This window comes from Callionymus lyra, chromosome 15, assembly GCF_982586985.1.
Source record: "Callionymus lyra chromosome 15, fCalLyr1.hap1.1, whole genome shotgun sequence".
In the NCBI taxonomy this organism is placed as follows: domain Eukaryota; kingdom Metazoa; phylum Chordata; class Actinopteri; order Syngnathiformes; family Callionymidae; genus Callionymus; species Callionymus lyra.
In genome coordinates this window covers 20,052,618-20,073,180 of record NC_141832.1, presented here as the reverse complement: position 1 = coordinate 20,073,180, position 20,563 = coordinate 20,052,618, and the positions used below count along the sequence as shown (strand labels likewise).

The window sequence follows — 20,563 nt, the reverse complement described above, 5'->3', positions numbered from 1 at the left end:
TATATTATGTTCCATTATAAAGGTCAATAGGACACACCCAGAGGAACAAAGAAGAGGAATCTCAGGGGAAGTCACACCGATCTCAGATTCATTGTATCATATTTGACACGAATCATTATTAACATGGAAATAATTGAAGTTCAAATCCGTCTCTAAAACAATCCTTTAAAATAATACATTAATAAAATTGCTTCACAGTTTCTCTCTAGTTGAGATTTTAAAGGAGTCCGATCGATGCCTTTCATGTCTTCTGTGGCTTTGAAAGGGAAGTGAAAGGTGTTTTTATAAACTTGAGTCGCTGTTGAACAACGTGTATCACACACAGTTTCACCTCGGTGACTGTGGTCCGTCACTTTTGCATTAGTTCTCTCTTTTAAGGCCAGGATTTTCCCCCCAAAAAATGGCCTTATAATGCTGACTAAGCAAATACTGACAGAGCAGATTGAGTTTGTTCTCATGTGGGCCAGAGGGAGAGTCACGAAGGACCCGTCACTCACTTTTCCGACACCGCCGTGTTCAAGAGGAAAGTCAAAAGGATGCAGTCTGCTGAATCCGAGACTCCCCGTATTACCTGGTAATTATTTTATTCACTTTTAACAAGAAGGTTTAGTTTTTGCCATTTATTTTTTTGATTGTTCACTTTTAAAATAATTTTATGAAAATGTTATTGAAATCGTTTGTTATTTAGTTTAAAATTTAAAATAATTTACTTGCAAGGAGAGAGCAATACAGAACGAACTTTCCAGTCCGTCCGATTTCTCTCTGAAGCACAGAGCTGTTTGGTCCGATTGTCGCGGCTTCACGAGCCGTTCATGATCTTTACTCCGAAGGTTTCAAACTAAAAACACAAACTTGGATGAGTTAGTGTCGCTAGTGAAGTAACACAACATCATTTCCCACACAAGCAGTGACGAAAACACAAGCATATGATACAATTACACAAGTATAGGCGGTTGTTAAATATAGTAACACGGTTTTAGCTCAGCATTTTCCCACCAATAATGAAAAACTATTATGGACGTCAGCATTTCCAGTAAGAGTTAGTAAAGGAGAACCAACACAGATCTTATGAAAAAGATCACAACGCAATGAGACAGCACTTCCTGTTACAGACACTGTCACAGGGTTTTTAGTAAGTTAGTGTAAACCAGTACTGTTACCCGGTCAGTTAAAAATGTGGGAAAACCCGACAGATGTAAAAGTGCAGTTCAGGTGTAAACTGAATATTATCAGCCCAGTCAGCCAATGAGGCTCTGTTGCTTCCTGACCTTTAGTCAGCAGCTCACAATGTTCTCTCAGTCAGTGGAGCTGTCAATCAAACAGTCAGTGGAGCTGTCAGTCAAAGGTGAGTTGAGGAACAACATGTCTTCCATCCAGTCTGTGGTGACAATAGAGACTTAAATGTGAAGAAAAAAAAATTGCACTTTAGTTATTGCTGGGACACGCTAACGCGGGAGCGCGTTCGCGCAGCGCGGTTTGCGCGCGCTCGTTTCAATACCGGCTTGAGCCGGTAGAGAGCTGACAGAACAGGCAGGGAACCGGCAACCCAGACAAGAGATGCTGCTGGCGGCGGTGAGTGTTGTGGTCCGCCAAGTCGTCCATCGTCGCCCGCAGTAGAGCCTCGGAGGAGAGGAGCCTCTAGCTGACCTGCTGCGCTTCTTTAGCGAGGGTTCACAGCTTTATTTAAAGGTTTAAATTAACACTCTTATGACGTCGAGATAAACCCGAGACTTCGTTTAACGTCGTCCACTTCCGGCCGACAGCAGCTTCGGTAAGTTTACGAACCGTTTGTTATAGATTGATATGGTTTATTTACATCTGTGAGGAAACTGCTCCAGGATGCTACTCTGTGACGTCACCGGGTCTTCCCTGCACTGCGGCTCCCGTAGCACATGGATTTGTTTGCTTTAACTCCGGAAAGAACCGGTTTATTAACCAGACATTTTCTCGGTCATCGTCAGTTCATCCATCTTCCTGTTTGTTGTTTCTGTAAATATACATCTTTATTTAATAATTAAAAAAAAAATTTATATATATATATAAATATATAAATAAATATATATATATATATATATATATATATATAAATAAATAATCTAGTATATCTTATAAAATATCTTAGATGACACTTTTTTTCCATTAACTAACCTTCTGACTAAGAGGTTTACTCTAGGAACTCCTCACTGTTGATGGAACTCCTCCTAGACTCTTAAATCACCCTTATTATAATGACTCATATTTAGAGTTTTTTTCATATGTCTATAAATTAGATGAAATCTAAGAATACAAACATTAATATAAATATTATAAAATGTGTATTTCCCAAGAACTTCTTACCAGACTCTTAGAAAGGAATCTAAGGATGCTTTCAAGTTTAATAATTCGCCACAGTGATAAAATCTACTCTATTGTAATTTTTTAATGTTATGGTTTATGTGATTTTATTTTTATTTTTATTACTAACAGTTTAGTCCCTCCTTGAAGACATTGAGCAATGCTCAGTCCTGCCATACTCTTCCTTGTCGCGATACATTTACTTGGGGAAAATAGACATTATTTAGAGTAGAATATATGAAACATTTGGCAAACTGGGTTAGACGTCTCTTTTGGAAGATAGAAAACATATTGTGGCCACAGTTGTAAAAATAAAACTCAACTAAGCGTATGGTTCAAGAATCTGAACTATTTTTTCTTACTTTTCCTAAAAAAATGAACAAATAAACATTTTGTTTGTCAATATTTATTGCTCTCTGTAGGTCACGAAGATTTCACGACATTCTTTAATTAAGTATTATTTATAATTTATTTTTGGCGTTATGGCTGACATTAATAAGATGAATCAAACCAAGATATTATTTATTAAAAAAAGATTATATATCTGGCCTAACATAAACCTAAAAATAACAAAACACATAAAAAAAATGTGTCAATTCCAAATAAACATCTAAAATTCTTAAAAATAAATGTGGGAATCCTAAAGTATGTGAGACACATGTATGAAAGGATGCTGCTGTTGTGTAATGGTGTTAAAGTTGTTCATAAAAAGTCTTCTATCTCTGCAATGACTGACTTTCACTGGAAACGCCTCAGTAAAGTTTAATAATTCACCACAGTGATGCAATCTACGGTTGTCCCTGGCACAGAGCTTATGTCATGACTCTGAAAGAACTCACCACCTCTGTGACCTTTCACACCTAATCTTTCTTTGGTTTATCATCATGGTCGGTTACGTCTTCAAACTTTATCATGTGGTTCTAGCAACACCCTTCTTTGGTTCCATTCTCTAGCCATGAAGCTGCCCACGACGCTGCCCTGCTGGGGTCCAAACGTCTACCAGTCGGCCCCCGAGGGAGGATGGGGCTGGGCCGTCGCCGTCGCCTTCTTTGTGGTGGAGATTTGCACCTTCGGCTCCATCAAGAGCATGGGCGTGTTCCTGCAAGATCTGATGGACGACTTTGGTGAGAGCAACAGCCGAGTGTCCTGGGTCATTTCCATCTCCGTCTTCACCTTCACCTTCATGGGTAAGTCTTATCCTACTCACTGGGTTTGTTTATCGTACAAGGACACGTGAGTACTGCACTTATGACTGCACTAGGTCTATTGAGTAGAACAGGGGTGTGTTTTGGGGACGAGGACGAGAGAATGCAGTCGACTCCAGCATGTCAAATAAATCATTTTTCGTACAGTATGATAATATATCACAATATATCCTATCGCTGCCCCTGTATCGTGATAGTCTTGTATTGCCATGCGCTTGCCAATACACAGGAATATACGCTATATTATGATATATGATGATACTATAGGAACAAGGATATATTTGAAGCAGTATTGTCTGAGTACTTGAATCTGGCATTAAAACAACCTGGAGTCTGTATCCTCTCGTCCTCAGTCATCACCATGATCTTGTGGGATTTCATTGTTGCTTTTGCTGCCGGGGATGTAATTTATTTATTTATTTTTATTGTAAATAAAATAGAAGATGATTTTTATCAACGTTCTTTTTATACAGTTCCGTTGAATAATGATATGTGTTGTGAAAAAAAACTTGCGATATCTAAGTCCCTAAATATTTTTATTAAACCCCTACTAAGGAGCAGCAATATATAGAATTGAAAACCTCCGGATTTATACATACCACACATATACATTTGTTTATGAAGCAAGATAAAAGTCGCTTTCAAAAAGGCTCTTGAAATTACAGTAGATGATCCAGTTATGAAATAAAAAGATTCTTGGACACAATCTCTGGTTGAGTAAACATGTCTGGGGATGAGGATGTTGTCGCATCTCTCAGACCACCTTTATCAGAACTACCTTTTCCTCGGCAGCTCCTCTGGCCACGCTGCTGAGTAACCGCTATGGCTACCGACCAGTGGTAGTCATGGGAGGATTTCTCATCAGTCTGGGAACCATCACGTCTGCCTTCACCAACTCCATCAATGAGATGTACATCACCTACGGCATCATTGCAGGTACATGACGAGAAACACCGGCTGTATCCAGCATCTGTCTTGTGTGTGTAAACACTACATTTCTTTTACTACTTTTTAGTAGCTAAACATATTTGTGGGGTAATTGTTTCCAGTGAGGGTGAACTTCAGCATTTTTCTTTCAGATTTGGGGAGGAAGATGTTATTTAGCCTTATTAGAGGGACTGCTGGAAATCTGTGAATTCAGTTAACATGTTTTTTTTTCTCTGGGACAGAATTCATTCTTAGCTCCTCATCTCTTCGAAGTCTGGTTCTTAATCAGAGCTCATCTAACAGCACAATTTCTCTCTTCTCTTTGTCTCTTTTTTGTCTTTACATGCCTTAGTCTTACAGCTGCTGCTGGTACAAGCAACCTTGCAGCCAGACAGATCTGACATCTGACCAAACCCTCGAAGACCAGTGGCTGTCATGTGCCTTTTCTTCTTGCTGCTGTTTACAGGTATGGGCTACTGCTTCAGCTTCCTCCCAACGGTCACTCTGCTCGCTCAGTACTTCTCTACGCGACGAGCACTGGTTACTTCTGTGGCTTCATCTGGAGAATCCTTTGCTGTTATCGCCTTTGCTCCTGGTGAGTTACAAATAAATATTTACAGCCATCGAGCAATGTTCGGTCGGATCATATTCTACCATGTCATCACTATACATTTATTGCACCTCATTAGCCTTATGTACACAGCGCTCAAAAATCAAAGTGTTTGTCGACACCAAACCATTACTCTCCTAGTCACCGCAGTATTACTCCACGAGCCGCTGTAGTATTACTCCACGAGTCACCGCAGTATTACTCCCTGAGAAACTGTAGTATTACTCCACGAGTGACCACAGTATCACTCCACGAGTGACCACAGTATTACTCCAAGAGTCACCACAGTATTACTCCATGAGCCACTGTAGTATTACTCCTTGAATCACTGTACAATTACTCGCCTAGTCACCGCAGTATTACTCCCTGAGAAACTGTCCTATTACTCTCCTAGTCACTGTAGTATTAATCCTTGATTCACTGTAGTAATACTTCCTGAGTCACCTTAGTATACTCTGTGAGTCACCGTAGTATTCCTCCACAAGTCCCCACAGTATTACCCTCTTTGTCATCGTAATATTACTCCATGAGCCACTGTAGTATTACTCCACGAGTCACCACAGTATTACCCCTCAAGTCACCGTGGTATAACTCCTTGAATCCCTGTACAATTACTCGCCTAGTCACCGCAGTATTACTCCACGAGCCGCTGTAGTATTACTCCACGAGTCACCGCAGTATCACTCCACGAATCACTGTAGTATTACTCCACAAGTCACCACAGTATTACTCCCTGAGAAACTGTAGTATTACTCCACGAGTCACCACAGTATCACTCCACGTGCCACTGTAGTATTACTCCACGAGTCACCACAGTATTACTCCACGAGTCACCACAGTATTACTCCCTGAGAAACTGTCCTATTACTCTCCTAGTCACTGTAGTATTAATCCTCGATTCACCGTTTATTAAATTTGTGAGTTTATAGACGACACAATCTACCATTTGAGTATCACATGAACAAAAAACACATTCCTCATTGGTCAAGAGCAGCTCTGTAATAGCGATATAAAAGCTAATGATTTAATAGCTGTGTTACCGTTAACATGTGTTCATGTTGTAAAATAACCTGTAGCTCTGCAGCTGTTTGACTTGGACCTCTCTTGTCCACAGCCTTCACAGCCCTGAAGGGTGTCATAGGATGGCGCTCCTGTCTGGTCATCCTCGGTGTGATCCAGTCTCTGGTGATGCTCTGTGGCCTGTTCTTGCGCCCGATCATCATCCAGCCAGAGTCTGGGAAGGAGAAGGATTCTGACAGCGAGCATCTTTCTCTGAATCCACTTGAGGATGAGTATCAGCTGGAGAACGAACAAACCCGAACCTCCCTCAGATCAGGGGCCTCCCAGGGTTCTGATGACTCCGGTGTCATCTCGCTGTCTGCGTCCGCCGCGGACCTGCGGAATGCAGAAGTGCAGCAGGACAGTGCAGTTCTGACTAAAGAGCAGGAAGTGGCTCTGTCCGCCCCATGTGCTCCTCTAAAGATGGAGCTGGAGACACCCGAGACCCAGCAGACGCCTCCGTCAAAACTCTTGGACTTCTCTGTGCTCAGGGACCCGGCCTTCATCTGCTACTCTCTCTTCGGCCTGTTCGCCACGCTGGGCTTCTTCGCCCCGCAGCTCTACGTCATCAAGCTGAGCAAGACCCGAGGCGTGGAGGCACATCACGCCTCCTACATGCTGTCCATGATGGCGGTGGGCGACGTGGTGGGCCGTCTGTCCATCGGCGTGATCCTGAGCAAGGTTTGCTGCAGGAAGATCCGAGTCCTGCTGGTCTGCGTGGTCCTCATGACCGTGGTTCTGATGGCGTTCACGTTTGTGACGGAGTTCTGGGGCTTAGTGGTCTGCTCCGCCCTCTATGGATACTTCATGGGAACTGTAGGCTCCACACACATCCCCCTGCTGGCAGAGGAGGACGTGGTGGGCATCCAGAGGATGGCGTCGTCGGCAGGAGTGTACGTCTTCATTCAGAGCTTCGCCGGGCTGGCTGGACCTCCGCTCGGTGGTACGTCATCTCCAGTATTTCAGAATTGTTTTCACTTTAACCTCTGACTCAGGGAAGGGACATTACATTTCCTCAGGGGCCACATTATACACTGCAACTGTTGTGAGGGGACTTCAAGCCAAAAGAAAGAAGATAAAACAGATGAAACAACTGTTTCAAAAGCCTTTAAAATCATAAAAATGAACCTAAATATTTAAATAATATATTTATGGACCTTTCTTTCTCTAAAAATGACATTTCTAAACATGAAGAAAAGTCCTAAATAAAGAACTAAGTCCATGTCTACTTTAATTTAAAGAAAATATACGACTTAATTTGTGTTTTTTTAATGATGCTCTATCAATATTCTACAACACTTTATCACTTTTTAAAATACATTTGAATTGTCTTTCTTTAATGTAAGCACAAGGATATATACAAGTAAGTAAGTAAGTCATTTTTATTTGTATAGCGCTTTTCCAGACCAGGGTCACAAAGCGCTTAAACAATCAAAACAATATTCAATAAAGTATATACTTTAAAGGTCAAGATAATACTGAGAACAACACAGGAGTTCCAGAAAATCAAGGAAATGCCTGAACAAATAAAAACGTCTTAAGCTAGTTGAGTACACATCGTTACTAACTAGTCCTGTCGTCCTTCCAGGGTTGTTGGTGGACATCACCGGCAACTACGGCGCTGCCTTCTACTCCTGCGCTGCAGGGATGGGCCTCAGCGCCGTCTTCCTGGGTCTGGTGGGCCCGGCCAAGTCCGGGGTCTGCCGACGGAAGCGGCAAGAGGAGAACGTCGGCGAGAAGGAACGAGCCGAGGACGGCGACCAGCCCGACTTCTTGGAGGTGGACTTCAGCCCAGAAGACACGCCCGTCAAACACAAGAAGGAGGAGCCGTCCATCATCTGAGCTGCTGCTGGTTTACTTTCTCAGGTGTCTTTTTCTTTCTGAAGCTTGAAGTCCTATGACAGGACATCGTCTCTGCTGAGACCAAAGATCAAGCACTCCCCCCCCCCCCCCCCCACACACACATGCCTGTTGCTGCTACACACACAGACACACACCAACCTCAGTCCATTTTACTTGAGTTCTGTCCCGACTGTCTCCAGTTTGTCTCGTCCATCTGATAACTTGTGAACTGTACTGTGTCGTCTCCTCCCTTATTTATTGTCTTCACTCCTGAGGGTGTCGCATGTACAGACACTAGCTGGACCGCTGAAGTGTGTCTGATGCACCTTGATGATGAAACCTGTCACATGCTTGTGTCCCCCATACAGTAGCTGCTGTGTTGCTACTGGGATGATGTTCCTTTTTTTTAAACCACTTGTTTACCAAAGTCTTTTTTTTTCCGCATTTTATCACCTTTTTACTGTCATTGAACTTTGGAATAAAATGAACTGAAATCAGAAATTTCAAATGTGATTTCTTTTTACTCTTTTAAGTAGAATCTGAATGTCAAAATGGCCGTCCTTTACATACAAAGTACGTCTTTACTAATGATGGATTTGTTAATGACTGTTTTTGTAATTTAAGCAAATATAGTTTTATAGAGGTTATTATGGACATCCCTGAATCTACTCTGCTCTACTTATAAACTTATATACAATTGTACTGGAAACATCCAACTAGACTCGTCTTGGATCTCCCGCAGAACTTTTTTGAGGAAACTTCACCGTATTTTAAAATGGCCCAAATACAAGGTACAAGCGTTCTTTAGTAACCTTATATCTACTTGAGTAAATAGGCAGCTTAGCTCATAAAAAACAACAACTTACAATAACTGCACTGCAGGTGGTTATTGGTAACGTATAAAGTCCCTTAATACCGTTTAACTAAATGTTTTTATTGCGGTGTATTAATGACTTTTACAAAACAACTTCCTACGAATAAAAGACGGAAATTGGATCTTAAACTTCTGAAGTATTTGGGATATGAACTGAACCGTTGGCGCCCCCAAGTGGACAGCAATTAAATTACGTTTCTTTCGTTATAATATTTTCGTTATCATGATTTCAAGAAGTGCATTGTTGCGATGGACCATCATGCTTGAGAGAAAAATGACACATGAAAATTTCACATGAAACAAGGATTCTAGCAACAAAATTGTGTTTGACTTCTCTGCCCGGCTCTGAAACTCACTCAAAGGCTGGACATGTAAACCACAATGGACTCATGAACAAATGAATTGGTGATTTTATTTGGCCAGTCAATATCATGAGCACACAACAGTGGAGTCCCGCCGAGAAGACCTGCGTACATGTTACTGGAACCTGAACCTGCAGTGTCGGACTGAAGGCGGGTTAAGACTTTGAAGTGTTACAGTGATACTCGGGTCCAGAGAAGAAAAAAAAGAAAGTCACATGACTGCTTTTTATAAATTAGATCAAGAATCATCGTTTTTTTTTGTTGGAAAAATTCAATATAAAACCAGAAGTGGTTACACAACAATTTGACACAAATCGTCGCGGCGTGGACGACATAAAGAGTGGTTTCTTCGTGGTCTTGGTCCAGATTGCAATTTTAAGTCCAAGCAGAGATCGACTTAAATGATTCCCGAAACGGTCTGGAGGCACATGAGTTAATACTGTCCTGGCTCAAAGCACAAGCCTACTTTCCCGTCGACACTCTGGTTAAAAGAACGAGGAGGCACAAAAGATAAAAAAAAAAAAAAGAAAAAAAAAGTGGTTCATATTGAGCCCTGAGAAACAGTAAAACACTTGGAAAAAGAAGCCAAATTAAACGCCGTTCAGCCGTGGAAGTGTCTGAGTCGCTGGTCTCTCGCCGGCAGGTCGCCCCCTTCAGGAACGTTACAGTCAAAAGCGGATCGTAAACGCTATAAAATATAAGTTAGAGAAAATGCATAGATACACATATTAGAAACAGGTAAGGAGTTATGAGCTAAAACGGTTTTACTGAGCGAGTGACCGGTTCAAATACTCGGAGGGAATGTCCGGCTCGGCGTAACGTAACAGCTGAAGTTAAGGAAGGCCACGAGCTGCTTAAGTTAATATTCTAAGAACAAGCCCCTCCCACTTCTCCATGGAAACAGTAGTCAGAGCAGTGGGGGGGTGTGGAGAGGGGGGGAGGGGGGACAGTGTGGATCAGAGCAACATAGAGAAAAACTGACGTTAAAAAGTCAGATGGGGGTTAAAGGTCATTTACAGTGGTTTTAGGGGGGGTCTCTGAGCCATCAGTGGCTGTTTTCAGTCACAGTGAACAAGCTTGGTAAGGCAGAGTGTGGGGGTACAGGGGTGTAGTAGTGACGCTTTAATACAAAGTCTTAGTTCGACATAGAGGGTGGGGGGGTCACAGTGAGAGGGCGGAGAGGCACCGCACCAGGCCGGGAGGAGGGGGGGGAGGAGAAACAAGGCACCCAGTTTCGGTCAGCCTCCGCCCACCCCTCATCCTTCCCTGGGACCCCCCCCCCTCTGCTGGTACGTGGACTTCACTGTAGCATGAGCTGCTTGAGGTTGTCATGCAGGATGGTGTCCTTGACGTCGCGGAACACCAGCCGGATGTTCTCAGTGTTGATGGCTGTGGTGAAGTGGTGGTAGAGCGGCTTCTGCTGCTGCTCGCGCCGCTTCTTGCGGAAGCACTCCACCAGGAAGCGCTGGACGTCGGCCAGGCTGCCGGGGTCGCCCGAGAACTCCGGGAAGTAGTCTTTGATGGACACCTGCTTCACCTTGTCCTCCAGCAGGTCCGTCTTGTTCAGGAACAGGATGATGGAGACGTTGCTGAACACCCGGTTGTTGACGATGGTCTCGAAGATGTTGAGAGACTCACTGAGCCGGTTGGTCTGCCGGTCCTCCATCAGCACCTGCCGGCGAGAGACAAGTTTACCTGAGGGCGTCTGCTGTGTTTGCTCAGGCTGATGAAGCTTTACTTAGTCAAGGATGTGGAAGATAAGCTGCCATCATCTCTGGGTGGACAGAAAACTACAGTTCTTCTCACACCCACTGGTGTATGCAGTAGTTCCTTATTGTGGTTCAACTACCATGATCTCGTGCTTTTGCAGATTTTTTATTTTTGCACACGGCACTGCATTTCTAAATATACTGTATGAAGCTGCTGTCAGGATCAATATCCTGGTTCCAAACAAATGATTTATTTGAACAGCAGATAAACTTAAACTACAGAACTCAGTGGCACTTAGAACTTCTATATTAGAACAGTGAACTCCCACAATGCCTTTCTAAACACTGCTTTATTTAGTGACGGCTGATTGGTCCCTACAATAGTGTAATTTAATAATATGCCTGTCGCTATGCAAGTAAGTAAGTAAGTAATTGTTATTTGTATAGCGCTTTTCCAGACCAGGGTCACAAAGCGCTTAAACAATCAAAACAATATTCAATAAAGTATATACTTTAAAGGGCAATATAAAATTATCGTCAGCTTCAATTGGTTGGCTGGGCGCAAAGCATTCTGGGAGCTGTTCAGGTCATTGTTACCGACAGGGTCGTTAATAGGGATGTAGAGTTCACAATTTATATAATGTTGTTTATTTGAACCTTAACCATCAACTCATAGTAAAGTCACTCAATTCTGAGAGTATAAACTGTGTGACGATTTGTAAAATGTTAATGGAGGTTTGGTAAAGGTTGAGAGTGCAAAGACAGATTAAGAGAACTCAACATGTATTTATATAGTAAAAGAATAAACAAACACGATTTCGAGAGTAATTAACAAGGAAACCGTCCACATTAAAAAACATTTGTTCGCCCGGCTGGTGAGATTCTTAGCATTTCCTTTTAGGAAGTATGACTTATTGAACTAATAACGTACATAGTTACTGTGATCATTTGCGACAATTTGTCACCGATTCAAATCACGTCGTTATTTCCAGAGAAACCATGAACCATGTGACCAAAACTTGAACAATAGAAGACGGAAATGATCAGCATCACCATTCAAATGTCATCTAAGAGCTCATGTCGGATTAATCTTGTCATTTGCAATATGTATTAATTATAGAAAATATTTGCGTTGCTCTCATTCTACACGATACCATCAACACCATCAGGCTAAAATAACAGAAAACAGCAGGTGAGCCGAGGTCATGACTGTGGATTATATGGTTCTTAAGTGTCCTACTCTGAGCCCGGTAGTTTCAAAATCACAGTAGATACATCTTCATGCAGTGTTTAAGATAAGCTATAAAAAAAAAGATCTTCTGTAGGGACAGTTTATTAAATGTAGAATGTCACCCAGACTGCAAAAAGATTTTCACTGCACACAATTGAGTTCCTGCACAAAATAAAGTGTCCGTCTTACCTGGTCGTATTCAGACGAGGAGACGAGGAAGAGGATGGAAGTGACGGAGTCGAAACATTCAAACCAGCGCCGCCGTTCAGAGCGCTGACCGCCCACGTCCACCATCTTGAAAGGCACATTCTTGATCTCAAAGTTGTATTCGTGGATTCCCTTGGTGGGTTTTCTGGCCAGGAGGATGTCCTGCTGGCTGGGCAGGTAGTCCTGGAAGTGCACAGTGGAAGGTATGACACGTGTGTAGCTTTATATGACGACAAAAATTGCTACAATCAGGAGGCTTTAAAAATAAATGGTTACAGCCTGAGGAGTTAAAAACGTGTAAACAAGGGAGTTTAGCCTTAACGAAGAAAACTTTTTAAGACATAAGGGAAACTTATTCATACGTTTATTAAGTATTCACAAAAATCCTATAAAATGTATGTCATAACAGTAATATTAAAGTCACCATCAGTGAGTCTGCCAGATATTTCTGTCATTTATTTGAAAACAATACCATGATGAGCGTTTTCCAGGTGAATATAAATTGTTTATTACGATGTTAGAGTTTCCAGTGACGCAAGTCGCTCGTCACACAAAAAAAAACACCACAAGCTCACATGTTAGTGAGACAACAGCTTGTCACTGCGTCTCACTTCCTGTCTGATATTAGGCTTTCAAGTAGCAGCTTCTAAGCCTTTAAACAAATATATGACTCAAAATAACCCCAATAACTTCTAAATATTGCCCATGTGCGTGACTCAAGACGGATTTTCTAAGGTGTCAGCAGGAAATCAGCAAGAAAAAGAGAATACGGAGGGTCGCCTATGAACAAAGCAGAGGTTTCACTTCTCTTTTTAGTTATCGTCATGAGAGTTCTAACTGCCATGTGTCGCCGCGACTCTGCCTCATGCGTCTGATTGGTGGAGCCCACACGTGGTGGGTGAGACTTACCGACTGTCCGAGCTTTTCCAAATTATCCAGGAAATACTTGACCGACTCCCCCTGAGAGAGACAGATAGGGAGAAAGAAAGGATTGAGAAATATGATCCGATCTGTCGTACACGCTGTACATTTGTCAGAGATAACATGAAAAAATGTGCAATTGTGAGACACAGTTTCCAGGCCTCTCAGCAAGACGCTCGCGCTGCACTCAAGGAGCGACACCACATTATTTATCCCATGATTCCATTGCTATCGATTCTCCATATTCTCTGGTGCTTTCAAGAAGCATACAATAGGACTTGATCGCTGAAGTGAACTAATTCACTTAGAGAATCTACTAACAATAATTAAATCATTAAGTACATTGTTACTTGGTTTTTATTTCTGTATCATGTCAGCTTAAAGAATAAACATTTGATTTTAACTTCTAATAGAAACAAAATGTAAACGTATACAGTCTCATACAGCTGGATAATGACGACCCATCACAAACTTAACCTTTTTTTTTTTACCTCCCTCACAAACATTTCCCATTCTTTTCATCTCTCTTATCTGAAGATTTTTTGGGTGTGTCAGAGTTTCTTCATTATTGTGTGAACTGACCCACTCAGAACATTTTTCTTTCAATTTTCTAATATTATTTTAGCTCCTGCTGTTGAAATAACTGTCAGCCCAGACAAACTTCTTCCAAGTCCTCATTTTCTTTTCTTTTGAAGTACAAAACTGAGATACAATCGTTTGTATTTCTCTATATTACTCAGAAATGTCCAACGACCAATCACATTTAAGGGCTTATGCTACAGTGCAGATTGGATGTGAGGGAGGACTGGAGGAAGGAAGGGTGGTGGAGGACACAGAACAGACAGACCCGTTCATTCACTGGTCAGTCGCCGGCAATAGTGAGGGACAGTCTTTCTTTCCTGATGTCAATTGATATTTGTCCACACAGACAAATGTCAGTGTTGTAGACGGCTCCACCCTGCACTGAAGCATATGATTCAGCTCGCTCGAAGCTACAGGCAAGTCTGAGGTGTTTTTGAATGTTCGAGGCTGGCATGAAACAAAATTAAAGCTTCAATCCACATATCATCAAAATATCTTCAACCTATCCTGCTTATTCTACTAGATTTTTTGATTTTTTTTTGACCACAGTGGAGCACTATTGTGAGCTCCTTTATGATGCATTTAACGTTTGAAAATACGAGTCCGAGATGAGATGCGTATATTTTACGCTGATGAGATAATCGTTTTTTTATTGACATGCCATTGTCACAAATTATCTCTAATCGATGTAACCTCAAATTGGCTGGTTTACATGTTCAATCATCATAGCATCGAACACTTTATCTTTAATAAATGAGTATTTAATTGACTGGACACAAATCCACTCTCGACTTGGAAGACAAGAGGAAAAAATATTTCATCTGTGCATCTGGAAAAACGGCACCATGTCGAGTTCGACGACATGTTGAAAGTCGAATTCAAATGAAAAAAAAAACCCATTGCATTTCAGAACAAGCTTTTGTGATGTGCTTATCGCACACACTTTGCGACAACAATGAATGTAAGACATAAGTAATGTTAGAGGGCGTGTCCATAAGACAACAGCTTGGCCATTCATAATAGACAAGGACTACAGTTCTCGGGCTCTCAGATTTGAAGCCAAGAACTTTGTTTATAGCTCAATTGAAGTCCTGCAGAAACCACAAAATATTATAAACGTTACAAAAGAAGCTACAGATCAATGACAACGCCTCAGACTGAATATCAAGTTAGGCCTTTGTCTTAAAAATTTGGGAACCTTGACTAGAATATTTATTTGATTATTTTTGAAATACAACTAATATCATCAATGAGTCTGGTAGTTTGATTAAGAATGATCATTGACAGACTTACCAGCTGGAACTCTCTGCGTCGGTCATAGGCATTCTGGATACCCTGGTCCGCCCATAGTGCACGGATGGAAGGCAGATAATGCTGGAAAACTTTGGGCTCTACCATTCCTTGACCATGCGACATCATGGCCCGAGTGTCAAACGCCATCATGGTGTTCCCGTGTGTCTTGTTGGATGAGTTTCCCCATGGGATGTGCAGTTTTTCCCGAGCATCCACCAAAACTCGAACACCTGCATTGGCGCAGTTAGGGAAAATTATTTGACCTTGTTTTTTTATAATAACTCAAGGATTAATCAAACGCCATTTCCAGTGTCATTAGGCCTCCTATGTTGTGTTTACAACACTAGAAATAAAGGTTTCTGATTCTGAAATTCAATATACAACCGTTGTATTGTGTTGAATTAATTATTCATTAAAAGCAACAGTGATGAAACAATGGTGATGATGAAACAGAAGCTGGCAAAGACAACCACAGAGTCTGAATGTTTTTAACCCATTCTAAACTACAGCCATGACATTTGCCTTTGTAACATTTAACTCTGTAATAACACTTGTTTAATAGTTACTATTAACAGACATTTACCAAGAGTATATTCTGCATGCCACTGTACATGAATAGCAAAACATTAAGCTCGCTCACAGAGACCCTTACACAACTCCTTACTGAATATGAGGCTGAAGTCACTTTCAATGTGATGTCACTTTCTCACATCCCGGAATTTGATGTAATTCACTTTGGTTTGTGATTCGGTTACTTTTCTAAAGCCACTATGTACTTTCCTATGTGTAACATGACCTTTGACCTGTACATTTATGGCCAGATAAACAACAATTCATAATTTATTTTAAGCCAATCGTTTTTCCAAAATGTGTAAATATTATATTACAGAATGCGATTTAAAATGTAAAAAAAAACTATTACAAAAAGAATACAGTCGCAATTTCTCAATATCCAAGTAAGTATGTAATTATGATTTGTAAAGCATCTTTATCAGACCAGGGCCTGGTCCAATATCTCCCCACTTCTTCCCAAAAATATGTCATTACATGTAGGTGATTGTGGGAAGGCCAAGGAGTCACACATGTTTTGATCAACAATCTCAAACACACACGTCTGGCCAAATAAAATGATATTACAATTATTTGTTCATGTCTTTGAGAGATAGACAGACAGCGGGTTGCCTAGTGTTGACTAGGGCATAACATTAGGGAAAATGTCAATGTAATATTGTTTCTGTTTTTGTGTGTGTTTTTCTCTACTGGGTGACAATCCCCCCAATAATCTTAGTTTATTCTTGCCATTAGGAAAATTAAATCCAGGTCTGTGATTCAATAAGTATTGGAAATATTTGATAACTTGTAGAGCTTGAAAGCAAAAAACAACGAAGGATGTACTACTATAGAATAGTACAGTAAAAAATACACTCCAACATCCTCATTGGCTCACTGACAACAGACAGGCTCATATCTAGAGCCATCAATATGCTCATCCATCAGTCTAACCTTTCTGTAACCCGACCAGCTACAATTTCAGTGTGAATGCAATTGTGGCGGAGGTTCCATCACTGCTAGACTATCAAAGTGTTTCTTGTTTCTCTGCAATATTCCCCAACAGTTCAAGAAAACGAGGACAATAACAAACATATGGCGTGAACGTTTGTAAACTTCTTGTCAACATAGAACTTGATGATAAATTTGTTGTTTTATCTTTTACAGACCACGAAACAGGGTCATTTTGTCTTTAGATTTACTGGGTACATGGTACAAAAAGTCTGTTCAACAACATAAATCCAGAAACAATGGAATTACTTTCTGCTTCTGCTTGAGGAATCACATGGAGCAGAAACAGACAGATCTAGAAAGTCTGAGAAAAAAGTAGAGCTTTTCTCCATTTGTGCTAGTTTCCTATTTTTATATAAAAACAAACCCTCTGCAGCCATATGCAAGCATCAACCGTTATTGTCTACTGTTAGGGACCTAAAAACCAGGTAAGGGTTTGTCCAAGTCGCAAAAAAGCAGAATTTAATGTATGACAGATTGAAAAAGCAATACCCAGCCCTAGGGAGATATTCAAATTGGGGTATATAGATTGAAAGAAATTTTAAAAACGTGGATTGTTGTGTCCCCAATTCCACAGCGGTAGTAATAGGACAGTTATTGAGCGATGCAAGGATTGACTATATATACACAATATATTGACAACACACTGTCAGACACTTCCTTCCATGTTGATAAAGGCATTAAGAGAGGGGACATTGTCTCTTTAACTCTTTCAATTTAACTTAGTTAACGAAAAACCTAATGTAATTATTTATAAACAAGCTTATTGTTCTCTCCACAAACTAAAATTGTGTTTAATTTAGAAAGAAGGTTTTTCCAACTGGCATGCATCACATTTTGTTAGTTCACCATTTTTAATTAATATTCACCTTGATCTTTATGCAAACCCATCCATCCACAAGGATTTAAAACGGTAAACGGGTGTGATCGCAAACAAGGTAGCAGCTGATTCCATGTTTACAGTAAACTCTAGTTTGTAATAAGATGTAGAAGGGGTGATCAGACACCATTTCCTGTAATCTTAGCCATTTGAACATGAATGGTGATGAAGAAAGTGTGTTGAAGAACTGCTCAGCAAGAAGGCACAGTTGCGGTTTACTTCTTTGTCATTGAAGAAAGTCAATGTTTCTTAATGTAGGGTAGGACATAATTTAAGTATTTCAGTAGTAAACCTGGATTTTTTTTTGTGACATAATGACATCCTGGCATCTTGCAAGTTACAGTAAAGAACGAAATGCATCTCCTTGCGTCAGTGGAGAGTCAAAATGGCAGATATGAGTAACTGTATAATAACTCTTTATCAACAGGTAGAAGTATAAAAAAAAAAACTAAAAATATATCCGTCTCTGGGTCCATGAGATTCTTCCATCACCTTGGCTAGTTTCATTTTAATTTTCCATCTCCATGTACGTCACCATAAATGAGCTAATACGGTGCAGCTTATCAAAGTTCCCATTTTTCAACTTGAGCACGTATACATGATCCACATCCCCCTACTTTACTTGTGAAACCACTTGCTCCTCTTTTTTGGATTGTGAACCCCCATTACCTACATCACTTCACAAATGTTTAACGAATTTCTGAAAAACAATTATAGATTTAAAGAACCAAGTCTTAACCAGGAATAATGGATTATCGTTTAATAAAAACCCTGCAAATAAGTCAAATTATGATTGATGTATAGATTTAAATCCACAAAGAAACTGTTATGAATGTATTTCCAAAAGAAAAGTTGTCCACTTAAATTTCACCAATATAAATATGTATAAATATAATTATTCTGAAAATGATCGTAGTTGGAATAAGGCTTATTATGAGCCCGTTATTAACAAGAATAAAGACAAATTGGTGTTGTGTCACACAATTGCAAGCCTTTGCCAAGCAGCTCTATAAAGGCACAAAGACCTTTTTTCCCCAAAACCAAAAACAACACAAATGACAAACAAATGCAAAAAATAAATGGCCACACAGTTAACTTCTGCACCGAAAGTGATTTAAGGAAGTGCAGCAAAACAAAAAGTCCAGGTTGTTCACAGCACATGCTCAGGGTAACTGCTTAAGATTAAATAAAGTTTGTGGGTCTCTTCTTTTCGGGGTCGTGCTGTGGTGTTGAGAGGAAAGTTTACAGTAAACACTGGACTTCTGGTGTCATGTTCCCCCTCCACGCTGACATGTTTCACGGGCACCACTCTGACATATTGCTAAACAAAAAAAACATTTTCTGGGCCAGGCGCTGAGCATCTCCTGGGCGAGAGCACACGCGCAAACATGGGCGTTTCTGCGTCTCTCGCCCGCTAACTTCAGCCATCAGTGTCGCAAACAATCCTTCTTCCACTCGCCGCTAGTTCAAGCTAACGCTGCTAACAACTTCCCACTCGCCACTTTACGCACTCGAAACGCGGCTTTTTAAACACAACTTTTAAACATGTTTCCAACACGCTTCACTCACCTTTTATGACATTGCTATAAATCGTGGCTCTGAACTCTTCCTTGGCCTTCTGGTCGAAGTCTTGTCCGTGAATAATGCGCATCTGCTTGAGGAAAGTGGACTTGCCGCTCTCGCCAGCTCCCAGCAACAGTATCTTGACGAGCCGTTTCACATAAGTCTTGTCGCGATTTAAACACTTATCGATCTCTTTAGATTTCCGAAGCTGCTCTGCCTCACCGCTCGTCAGGAGACAGTTGGGAAAACATACAGATAAGACAGAGCTGGACGGCAGGAAGTCCGCCATCTTTGAACCAACTTCATCGATGAAGGCAGAGCGAGCAGGGGTGAGCGCGAGCGCTGTGCTGGTGCGTTCAAGTAACCTCGGGAATTTTTCCTATACTTTCACTTGATGAGCGAGCGTCACTGTAATCGGAAATAATATAAATCCCACTATCATACTATTAATATTTAATATTTATATAAATTAACTTTCTAATCCACAGTGTGATACAGAACGCCTCTGAAAAAAACATTATTTACATACCCCCGTTATTTCTTATTCTGCTTCATACGGTTGACGTGTTATATTTCTCTGTTATCCACATTAACATTTGCTACCACATTATAGTTAAATAAATAAAATATCTAAATGTTTTTTTTCTCTGACAAGTTTCCCACTTGTAAAGATATACGAATTAAATTAATAACAACTACTATGCAATCGACATTTTTTCCGGATGCACCTGAATCTAGCACAGAGGCTGAAAGGCTGATCGAAGCGCGCCCATGAATAACTACATGAACGCGCACATGCTTTTAAAGTTTGGGCGGATGGCTGTCAGAACATACCTTGTTCTCAAACAAAGGCGTTATAAATAAGTCTTTAGGACATCATATATTTGTATTTTACAGCTTTTCTATTGATACTTTACAGCCATGATATCTACTAAATAAAGAAACCTAGTCATTAGAAGAATTATCTCAATTTAATTCAATTTAATCCATATTTCTAACGCTTCTGATGTAAATACACAAGTGAAAGTGGACAATTTCTACCTCTTTCTTAGATTCCTAGAGAAGTGCCATTTTCTTGACCAGGAGAGCAATAAAGTGATATTCTCACCAAATTTATTATGCAGATACTCAATGTTTTTATGAACTTTTCCCTCCCTAAGAATTTAATTTAATTTTGTCATGTTTATCTACCATAACAGTAAAACTGTATCATATAAACCAGCTTTAAATTAATAAAAAAAAAAGTATTTGTCCTATTAAGCAGACTGTAAATGCAACACTATATATAACATGTCTAATGTGACTTAAGTAAATCAGTAGGTGACAAAAGTCAACAATCAATTATTTGAAAACCTACTTACTACTTACTTAAAGCTGCAGATTGAACATGTTTGTGTCTGGCTT

General features: G+C 40.5%; 2 protein-coding genes across 3 annotated transcripts; one reads left to right on the top strand and one right to left on the bottom strand.

Moving 5' to 3' along the window:
• Positions 1-354: 354 nt before the first annotated feature.
• slc16a6b (solute carrier family 16 member 6b) lies at positions 355-8,478 on the top strand. 2 transcript variants are annotated; one of them, XM_087809834.1, is made up of 6 exons: positions 355-574; positions 3,288-3,521; positions 4,332-4,475; positions 4,933-5,061; positions 6,191-7,078; positions 7,724-8,478. In XM_087809834.1, the coding sequence occupies exons 1-6, from the start codon at positions 412-414 to the stop codon at positions 7,975-7,977; spliced, it is 1,812 nt and encodes a 603-aa protein (XP_087665960.1). In that variant the 5' UTR covers positions 355-411; the 3' UTR covers positions 7,978-8,478. The 2 variants fall into 2 exon arrangements, with proteins under 2 accessions (XP_087665960.1, XP_087665961.1); XM_087809835.1 differs by lacking the exon at positions 355-574 and adding an exon at positions 1,531-1,771.
• Positions 8,479-9,243: 765 nt separating this feature from the next.
• Positions 9,244-19,643, bottom strand: gna13b (guanine nucleotide binding protein (G protein), alpha 13b). The gene is made up of 5 exons (XM_087808706.1): positions 19,166-19,643; positions 15,157-15,386; positions 13,270-13,320; positions 12,343-12,543; positions 9,244-10,885 (listed from the first exon to the last, which is right to left on the bottom strand). Exons 1-5 carry the CDS (start codon positions 19,446-19,448, stop codon positions 10,514-10,516), a joined length of 1,137 nt encoding a protein of 378 aa, XP_087664832.1. The 5' UTR covers positions 19,449-19,643; the 3' UTR covers positions 9,244-10,513.
• Between the last annotated feature and the right edge of the window lie 920 nt (positions 19,644-20,563).

Bases quoted from the DNA above. Each gene is read 5' to 3' on its own strand.
- gna13b (XM_087808706.1), bottom strand. From the start codon at position 19,448: ATGGCGGACTTCCTGCCGTCCAGCTCTGTCTTATCTGTATGTTTTCCC. The intron at 13,321-15,156 runs GTAAGTCTGTCA...TGTCTCTCTCAG, and splicing joins GACGCAGAGAGTTCCAGCTG to GGGGAGTCGGTCAAGTATTT. The intron at 10,886-12,342 runs GTAAGACGGACA...TCTCGCCGGCAG, and splicing joins CCTCGTCTGAATACGACCAG to GTGCTGATGGAGGACCGGCA.
- slc16a6b (XM_087809834.1), top strand. From the start codon at position 412: ATGCTGACTAAGCAAATACTGACAGAGCAGATTGAGTTTGTTCTCATG. The intron at 3,522-4,331 runs GTAAGTCTTATC...TTTCCTCGGCAG, and splicing joins CTTCACCTTCACCTTCATGG to CTCCTCTGGCCACGCTGCTG. The intron at 4,476-4,932 runs GTACATGACGAG...TGCTGTTTACAG, and splicing joins CACCTACGGCATCATTGCAG to GTATGGGCTACTGCTTCAGC.